We start from the raw sequence: 10,000 nt of genomic DNA, 5'->3' as shown, positions 1-10,000 counted from the left end.
GGTAGGCTTTATTTTGGTAGGAAGAGTTTCTGAGAAACCTTTCATCATCTTAGAATTAGGAGCTCAGAAAGGTAGGTGGGTAATGGAGCAAGCTTTTCATGGAGATTTCAGGTCAGTGTTACATTGGTTTTCTTGGCCGTTTCTCCAGTTTCCTTGACTGAATTGTGCTCATTCTGGTATAGTTTGGGAGCTCTCTTCTCCCTGCACAAGTTAGGGTACAACGCTTTTCCTGACCTTTAAAAGTGATTACGTCACAATATGGGACCGTGGATAAAGCGGGACGTATTTTGCCATATAGTAATCAAAGGGTTTGAGAAAAAAAAAAAAATTGCAAAAACTCTGTTTGGGGTCCCCCGTGCTACTGGCGATCCAAAGAGGGAGAGATTACTCGGTCCCTGAGCCATCTGTGATGACTACGGCAGCTCCTTCTGTTAGTGTAATCAAAACTAAGGATAGTCTATAGTTCTGAATTTTATTCCTTGTTCTTGTTCATGTGGTAAGCAGAGTTAGTACAGAACGCATGCGCATTCGTAAAATACGTATTAACCCTTTGGCTACTAGAGATTTGGCCGAAAAACACGTTTTGAAGCTAGTTGAGGGGTTTTTTGGTCAATGTCGTGCTGTTTAAGAGCTAAACCTCCCTACAAACCCGTTTCCAGGTTGTACACTCCGCGGCCTTTTCAGCCAGGTGCTTGCAAAGTTCGGCATGCGCAGAAAGCAACATTTCGACATAGTTTTTGGCTTTAAAAGTAGCACAACACTTTCGACTTTCACTTTTCGCTTTCTCTCCTTCAATCTCTTTTCGCTTTTCAACTTGCTGGGCATTTGGTAGGCTTTATTTTGGTAGGAAGAGTTTCTGAGAAACCTTTCATCATCTTAGAATTAGGAGCTCAGAAAGGTAGGTGGGTAATGGAGCAAGCTTTTCATGGAGATTTCAGGTCAGTGAGCGAGATTATTTTAAACTTTAGGCTATTAATATTTATAAAGGTAAAAACAGAAACAATAGAGCAGCAGCTGATACTCCTGTGGGTATTTGCACTTCCCGAAACAATAAGCAAAATTACTAACATTAAAACACTCATCACATCAAACATAGAGACAAAAGATTTGTGTTGTCGAGTTCATAGTGTCCTTTTCCACGAGTCCGCATTAAAACCGGAGTATTTTAAAATAGGAACGTACTCAAATTTTCCTTTTTGCCGTTTTGATTCAATATATTATGTACGACAGGCAAAAAGCATAAAAAAACTGAATCGGTTTTCAAAAGTGTTGATGGCCGGTGTCGTACTCCCACATTGAGGAGTCCATTTGGGCTATTGCAAATTATATAGATTACTTCGTAGAAAGTGCGACGTACGGATTTTTATTCACGATCGAGTTGCAATACGTTACAACGAGTGAATTAAAATCCGTACCAAGCGGCACTTTCTATGCTGTAATATGTGTTAATATATATATATTTATTTATATTTACATTTATACTTGGAACTCGCACTTTTATTTTCTCCGATGCTATGACCTTACATGCAGAACAGCAAAAATTTCGAGACGATTCTGAGTGAGCGAGAGTAATAATAAAATAAATCCGGTTTCAAGTTCAGCAACAAGTCGACAGAGAGCCTACATAAACTTAAATATCACTTCCTTTTCAGAATAACTGGAAAATAAGGGAGAAGTCGCAAATACAAAGTGTGAAGTCCTTTCGCTTGTCCCTAATCACTGTCAGATTTAATCATGTAATGGCGGCGCATTGCGCTGTACAAAGACAAATTTGCATGGTGTCTATTGACTCACACTTTTATAGAAATGTTGAATGTTCCTCCTTTTCGATTGCGTCTCGATAAAATCATTTAAAAGTAAATCTACAGGAACAAAACGGGAAGGCGAAGCAATGTTTTTCAAACACAAACTTCGAGAGGGCGCTGATTTCTAGACCGCGCTTCTCGGAAGCTACTTGAATGCTTTGCTCCGATTGGGCAAGTGATTCTACTCAGAGCTTAAAGAGTCAATCCCAGTCTTTTTGCTCAAACCGTAAATGCTCTGAAATATTTGTTGCCACTGACTCATCAAGAGACAGCAGTGTATGGTTCCGTGGCGGTACGTCCAGTCGCGAGTCAACGCATGATTTTGAAGGGCATTCCAACTGGTCATGGATGACAGCCTTACCCTAAAACATGTTTACGTCGCTCGTGGTGACTAAAGTAAATAATAATAATAATAATAATAATAATAATAATAATAATAATAACATCCTTATTTAACTGTCAATGGATTTAGCACAAGAGCACTAATTGGGGGCACAAATGAAATCAACTCAAATAAAATCAAATCAAATATTGGTTTTTGTGGAGAGGGGAAAACCGGAGTACCCGGAGAAAAACCTCTCGGAGCCTTTCCAGTTTAAACTTACATCCAATTTTTGATTAAATTGAAAAGATTACACATGTTTTGCTTTTGGGTTAAAGTCAAGATAACGTTACATAAAGTCGTACACGTTTTCACCGATCTAAGGCAAGCGCAATCCCTTTGAGACGAAGATTAGACGCATGCGATTCAGAACATGAAAGTTATTTCAAGAAATCTCTCGAGGCTAAATCCGAGTAAAGCATACTTTTATCCCAGAGAGCACGCTTTGTGGGATTACAAACATCAATTTTCCAAGCTTGCCCACTTGTAACTTAGTCGCCTTTGTCCAGTACATTTCCGCGTGTCTTTAAAAATAAATGGCTTCATGTTTTTCCACGAAGCATCAGCCCTCAGCCAGCGCATTTAAATATCGATATTTTACCAAGTGCAGTAGACCTCTAGTCTTTCAGTATGGGAGCGAATTGCCCGCACTGTACACATTGCCAAAGTGTAGCGTTTGCTATTTCTCTATCGATTACCATTCGATTCCTACGGCACAACAGCGAAACGTATAACTGCAATGAGGTGCGTTCTGTGCTTGATGTTGTCTTTGAAAAAAATCACTTTAAACTTAACCTCACTCGGAAAATTACAGTGAATTGAACTCAGAAATGGCCCGTATGAGATATGTGCCACACAATAAAGGCTTTTACCTAGTATTTTACAGCTGAAACCCACCACCGCCAACAAATAATCACCTGTTGCTTGCCCGCTGAAGACAAAACGATTTTGGCTTGTCCTACACAACTCATGACAGAGAAAATAAATAATTCAATCGACGTTTTACCTTCGTTATGTACTTGTTCCTCTAAATTAGAATGAGTGGATTACAAAGGAAGCCAGAATGGATCCAGATAAATTTATTCTTGTTTTTGCTCTACTCTTTTTCTCGTGTAAGGGCATCCGAAGCTTCACAAGAGGAGAAGCCCATGAAATTTATGAAACCCTGTTTTAACGAGGATGAACTCCTAAATTTGTGTACGGATCCTATCGAGATTTGCCACGAGGAAAGAGCGGATGAAATCAAGCTTGTGCGCTTAGATGGGGTGAAGGTAGGTAGCTTGGATGGCTTGTTCCTAAAAAAAATGAGCCGAACGAGATTTAATATCGCGAATCGCCCTAGACCATCTTAGGAGACGTGTTACAGTTGTCAATCTCTCGGTCCAGATATACTGCTAAAGCATTTCTTTCCATTTTAGCGGTGTCTTCAACTTAGAACAGTTTAAGTGTTTCAGTACTATGCTTCATCACACTGAATGTGGAACCGACAAAGGATACTAATAAGTTAGCGAGTAACATTAGCATCGGTAATCAAATGGTAACGAGTGAAATTAGGGAATAATTTCACGCGCGTTTTGTCCAAAATCAAATAATTATTTGATTTTGGACAAAACGAGGGTGAAATTATTCCCTTATTTCACGAGTATACCATTTGATTAGCTGCTAATATCATGGGTGACAAATTACTCCTTAATTTTCAAACCTGGGCGCCATTTTGGCACTTTAGGAAAAGTTGCCATGGAAACATTGTAGTTTCTAAATTAACCCTTAAATTTCGCGTCATTATTAAGGAGTAATTTGTCACCCATGTTATTACTCGAAAAAACATTGCAATTTGCTATGATGATAAGTAACTTCCAAAACAGTTCAGAATATATGTTTGGCTGCAGGTTACTTTCATTTCTACAACACTGTACCCTTATAAATTAATTAATGTGAAAGCAAGGATCATTTGATTTCTTCAAATGAACCAAGGATTGTCAGCAATCTATGGAATGAAAAGTAGTTCCAATTAAAGACTTATTGGTTCAAAAAAGACTTGTCTTGTTCCCAAGACCTTAGAAATAAACGTGTGAAAGTTATTGTTTTGACTACAACCTTAAATCGTCCAGAGTTGTGTGAAACAAATGCAAATTGATCAGCGTGACCCAATTTTACCGATTTTCGTCTCAAACTAGGGGTAACTGCATTGAGTTTTCCTCCAGGAATAAGACCTAATATACAACTATGGAAAGTTTTTGTCTGCTCTTAGTCAGGTACCAGTGGTTTCCAGCATGCTCGATTGACTTGTCATTTCTCATTTGATTACAGGAAACGTGCTCGAATTTGAGTTAAGCATTCTATAAGCTGGAATAATGCATTCAGTTTATTTTCGCAGGCAGTCTTGCGCTTAATAATTAAAAGAAACCTTGAATTCTGTTCATCCTTAGACGGGTCACGAGAGATGGGTGGAATTAGAGCAGAGCAGAAGATACAAGATCATCACAAGAGCAATGAAGCCTTTGCTTTTTGGTAAGTTGAGAAGCTGTCGTTCACCGTGAGTGCAAAGTACGGCTGGATTATAGAATACCCGGTCACTTTTTTGGATTTGAATAGCGTTTATCTACCACACAAGTGATCATAAATAGTGCCCTTTGCGAGAATTGAGATTTCCGACCACATGGTATATACTAAAACAATTATTCACCTCAATGTCGGTGGATAATTGTTAATTATTACATGCCTCGTGATTCAGAGGATGTCGCTCCAAGGATACAATAGTGGCCGAGTGTTTTATAATCGCTCCCGAAATACTATTCACATGAATTTACTTGACAATTTAGGATCTGCAAAGTATATTTCATGACCGCGCGTGGGTAAGAATTTACCTAAATATGTGTGTTCTCAATGATAGTGACCTCTGAACTGAAGAACAAGGTTGCTGAGCAAGTGGGATATACCAACAACACGAGAATATAGAATTGGTAAAATAATCGCATGTTAAAAATTCGTCTTAGCTCTACACATGCTTCTCGAGTTGTTTCAGTGTTGTTCCGAAATTAATGCATTTGCAGGGACCGTAGCGACCATTTACGCACGTACGCACGTGCGTACCTCCGAAATCCAAAAAAATAATTATTTTTTTCAATTTATTTAATATTCCTGTCGTAAAGGGAGACGTCTCGCCCTTTTCCTGTAGTCACATTTTCAGTCTATAACACACTACTCTAATATACACTTACAAATAAACAAGAAAGTTATGGAATAGTTTGCATTTTTTGATGCTTTGATTTATGAAACTTCCCCATGGAAAACATGGGAAATGATGGTATTTCCGAGGTCCTAAAAATGAAAAAAAATTTCTGGGGGAGTATGCCCCCAGACCGCCCCCCCGCCCCCCTCCGCTTTTTCCCTGCTTTTTCCTGTGCGTACTTAAACGGAAAAACCACGCTACGCCTCTGATTTGAAAGGAGAGTTTTGGTCACGAATCGTCAGTCAGCTTGATAAAAGAAAGAGGCACTTATGTTGCCCCAATTTGTTTGCTGTCTTATGCCTTCGGCATATCGATGGAGCCCTACTTTCCAGTTCAACGACAAGAAGACACAAGCAGACAGCAACATCCGAGTGCGATTTATTTCCTTTAAGTGGCTGACTATGAGGAGTAAGCCTGGAAACAAATGCTAAAATATGCAATGAACAAGGAAGAAACATTTGTAAAGTAAAATACAAAAGTTGGGTGGTAAAGACCCAAACCAGTTTAAACGTTGTCAAGTAACGCTCTTATTAGAAGGATCGGCACTACAACGCTGTATCATGTATTAGGAATATTATGCTACCATATGAAACGCCAATTATTGCTGAACAAGGTGCAGTCATTCCTGTGACGTAATATGTGACCGTGGCAACGGACAAGCCCTGTAAAAACACCCTTTTATTTTGTCTTTAGTTGCTTATATCTCAAAAACGAACTTGGTGACCCCCATTTTTCATTTCTGAAAAGTAATCAGAGGGGCAAGATGAAACTTCCTGCAAATTTTAAAAAATCTGTACATAGGATTCAGAGCCACCTTAATTCTTTAATTTTTTTAAGGTGCCTCTGATTCTGCAATGCAGAATGTTTTTAAACATGGCAGAAAGTTTCATCTTGGCCTTTGATCACTTTTCTGAAATAAAAAAGGGGGTCACCGATTTCGTTTTTGAGATATGAGCAATTACATCCAAAATTTAGAGTGATTAAGCTTTCGCGATGCCAAAGTAATTTATTACGTCACAATAATGACCACATCTTGTTTGGAAATAATCGGTGTTTCATATGGTACCATAACATTGCTGTTACGTGATACAGTGTTGAAGCGTCATTCGTTGTAAAGACAGTGTCTTCGAAGTTTTGAAATTGTTTTGAGCCACCTTAGAGCGAAGAAGAAAAGAAATCGGAAATGTACAACCATAGACAAAAGTGTTGGGAAGGTAGCATCACTTTAAAGATAACCCCTCCCCCTCCCTTTTATCAATTTTAGACTTTCCACGAAACCGTGAAATGGTGCCTTTTTTATGGGGGAGGGGGAGGGGAGCACAAGGGAATGGTATTTCTCAAATAGTACAGCCAATAGTTAGAATAATAGAATTAGGTGTGAAGTGAGGTGATGCGCGCAACCTTCCCAACCGTGACTTTTGACCAGGATTGTAGATGAACTGAACTGTAGTATTGAAAAGAAATTATCTGTAAATTTGTTATAAAATTCCTTGGTCTGCCAAATGACATTGACGTTTTCTGTTATTTGCCTCTATTAACTAGAAATCCCCCACTTCTTGTCGGACGAGGAATGTCAACACATCATTTCATTGGCAAGGGACAGCGGTCTCACCACAAGCATAGCTGGTTTTGATGTGGCTGCGTATGAAGGGAACTTGGACGAGGATATGGCAGAGGCTGGTAAACGTTATGTGATTTTAAGATCGTTATCGTAGTTTGATGCTTCGCTTTTTTCTGTTTTTTTTTTCTTGTTTACAGGCTGTAAACAAGCAGTGCGAGTGCGCTAGGATAAATCATTTTTGCCGAGTTGGACAAATTCATTTAAATAGGCCCCGGACAATAAGAGAGTTTGTCCTCAGTGCGGAACGACCCTGACTTTGAAAACCGTGTTCTTTATAAATATTTATCAAATGTTATTGTGTTTCAAGTAAAAAGCCAATCACGAGCGAGAAAACTAAACCGCAACCAGTGAAGGTAATTAATTTGTAGTTTCATGTCTTTTTTTATTGTTTCTGCACGATGGGAAATATCAAAATCAAATCAAAGTGTTCACGGTTTTCGGATTCGCACCGTAATGATGTCCATTATCATTCTTATTGCTAAGATACATCAGTATCCAAACGCAGAGTATTTTTTAGGTTTTATTATAACTCCTGAGCGGGGAGGCTATGGCACTAACAGAGCTTTTGTATAAAAATACTTTTTTCCTGATGCCCTACGTGAGACGATCATGCAGTTGTTCAACAATGGACCAGGTTGTCAAAAAAAATCCAGTGTTTGCTTTGGTGTTCTCCATTGTTTTAACTTTAATGATTAGTTTAAAATAAAAAGCTCGCGCCTCGTTCTCAGCCTCAAGCAAAACCAAGCGTAACTCATCTGTTGCACACTCGCGACACTTATCCCGACCAAAATACGAGCTGTATGGTTACAATTCGGATTACGATTGGCTCATTAGATTTTCTGGGTCTGTCGTGTTGGTAAAGAATATTTACTTTGGATTTAGTGGAATTCAATCCATAACAGCTGAGCGAGCTGAATAAATACTTAGATATCTCTACATATCACTTTTTTATCAAAGAAGGCAACTGGACTCTTGATCACGATGAAAGATTTGCCAAAGGATTTTCCGTTTGGGATGTTAACAATGATGGCTTTATTGATGCTAATGAGGTGCGGATAGTTTGATTTTCAACACCTATTAATAATCTCAATCCTCATACTGTACCATATAAAATATGAAGTATTTCACTTGGTTTCCTCTCATTTATAAGGGGGTTACCCATTCGGTGATTGGGTATTTGAAAGACACATACTCAACCGAATAGGGAGTGTTAAGGCTCTGTCTCACTTCAAGACGTCTTCATCGTTTCTCAAATACTTTTTTTTCACGTATTGTCGGCTGGAAAAGAACTTTAAAGAAACTTATTCAAGTGTTTAGTCTCCTAGCGCTGGAGCACTAATTGGGGACATTGTTAACCGAAATCAACAAATTAACGCAAGTCCAATCAAATGCTGGTTTTTGAGGAGAGGGTAAAACCCGAGTACACGGAGAAAAACCACTCGGTGCAGAGTAGAAAACCAACAAAATCAACCCACATATGACAAGTACACCGAATCTGGAAATCGAGCCCGGTCCACATTGGTGGGACGCGAGTCAGGCTCTCACCACTACGCCAGCCCTCCACCCCTCGTTCAGAGAATTTACGAAGTACTATTGCAACCACGTGGGGTGGTGTACAAAAAAAAAAACATTTAAGGGGGTAACTACTTTTTTAGGCGCACTGAGATTTACTATATATTTCCTTTTTGAAAAATCTCCTCCGACACTGGACCACGAAATAGCTTCCTCACACTTGCAAAAAAAAAAGAGAAAACCTTTCTTCCAGTCAGAAAACATCTCAGTAATAAGGTTCGTCGTGCATGGAAAGCGCTTTTGCAGTAGGATACTTCCGTCTTCCGTACTCGTCGATTTTCACAAACACGCCTGCTCATGATAAAGCCTCGCTTGGTCGTTCTGTGAAAACAACCATACGTATCTTTCACCAGCTCTGGTTTTCATGGAGAAATCTTGGTCTTTTTATCCTTAGGTGAGACATTTTGCGCAAAAACGCAAACTTCTTTTCATGAGAGAGGACGAGGTCCCTGCAATGTAAGTGTAACAACCCTAACATATACTTGATTTTAAGAACTAAAATTTTCACGTGACGCTGAATACATATTGCAGCATTTCCTGTTTCTTTTGAAGGCTGTACAAAGTCTTTAAATATCTTCTCTTCATTTCAACCAGGTTGGAACGGATAGGCTTATCCTACACTCTTGAAGATGGTGAGTTAAATAGAAAGGCTTCGTTTGTTCCGGTAAAATAGAACAGCCTTGCAATGCCCAAGAATATTCCGTAAATTAAGGCAGTGACCTTTCTTCCTCACTGACTCCGCTTCTTGATGCGGATTGTTGAAAATAAGCGGGAGAAAAACCTTCCTCTCAACACTATTGTCCCTTGGTAGAGAAAGAGCAAATCCTGGAACTACTGGGAATTAGGTTGATGTCATAATAATGGTTGGAAAACCCGGCATGCAGTTTGCAAGAGTTGTGTACCTAGTACCCGCAACGGGGTTAGTCTTACATAGTACTATTCTTTTCGCGTCCCCAATAAACCTAATCGCAGACTAACTTCGTGATTGAAGCCAATGCAGACAAGTCGGAGGCAAGTAACTAAGATGGTGATTTGCTGCTTTCAATGATTTTTTTTTTGTGATGTTCCACTGCGTAGGTAAAATCAGCCGTAAAGTTTTTGCTAAGATGAATATTAAGAAGATTCTGTGGTACATGGACTTCTTGAAGGAGAAAAGTCCTCGCCACAGGCCCCGATATAGTCTACAGGCCTGGTTACGTCAAGATAAAGAAGCTGACCCAATACTGAGGCGATTGCTAAAGAGGTAAACATTTCAGATATGGCAATTTTCCCACGAAAAACTTTACTGATACCAGTGATAATGGCGTTAAAATTCTCCAATTAGAGGGAATTCCTGTTCTGGTGATTCTAGTTCCGCGGAGTTAGTTAAGTGTTAAACAGGGAAGAAA

At 39.2% G+C, this 10,000-nt stretch overlaps 1 protein-coding gene across 1 annotated transcript in view; it reads left to right on the top strand.

Moving 5' to 3' along the window:
* Nucleotides 1–3,211: 3,211 nt before the first annotated feature.
* LOC138020020 (transmembrane prolyl 4-hydroxylase-like) overlaps nucleotides 3,212–10,000 on the top strand; it is a 17,485-nt gene continuing 10,696 nt past the window's right edge. The window contains exons 1-7 of the mRNA XM_068867009.1: nucleotides 3,212–3,458; nucleotides 4,617–4,698; nucleotides 6,962–7,099; nucleotides 7,998–8,089; nucleotides 9,007–9,068; nucleotides 9,207–9,244; nucleotides 9,690–9,855. Coding sequence (XP_068723110.1) covers nucleotides 3,225–3,458; nucleotides 4,617–4,698; nucleotides 6,962–7,099; nucleotides 7,998–8,089; nucleotides 9,007–9,068; nucleotides 9,207–9,244; nucleotides 9,690–9,855 — 812 coding nt within the window. The 5' untranslated portion in view covers nucleotides 3,212–3,224. The remainder of the gene's footprint in view (nucleotides 3,459–4,616; nucleotides 4,699–6,961; nucleotides 7,100–7,997; nucleotides 8,090–9,006; nucleotides 9,069–9,206; nucleotides 9,245–9,689; nucleotides 9,856–10,000) is intronic.

This window comes from Montipora capricornis, chromosome 10 (assembly GCF_036669925.1).
Source record: "Montipora capricornis isolate CH-2021 chromosome 10, ASM3666992v2, whole genome shotgun sequence".
NCBI lineage: Eukaryota > Metazoa > Cnidaria > Anthozoa > Scleractinia > Acroporidae > Montipora > Montipora capricornis.
Note: the sequence above shows the minus strand (reverse complement) of the source record. Positions and strands in the feature narration are given on the sequence as shown.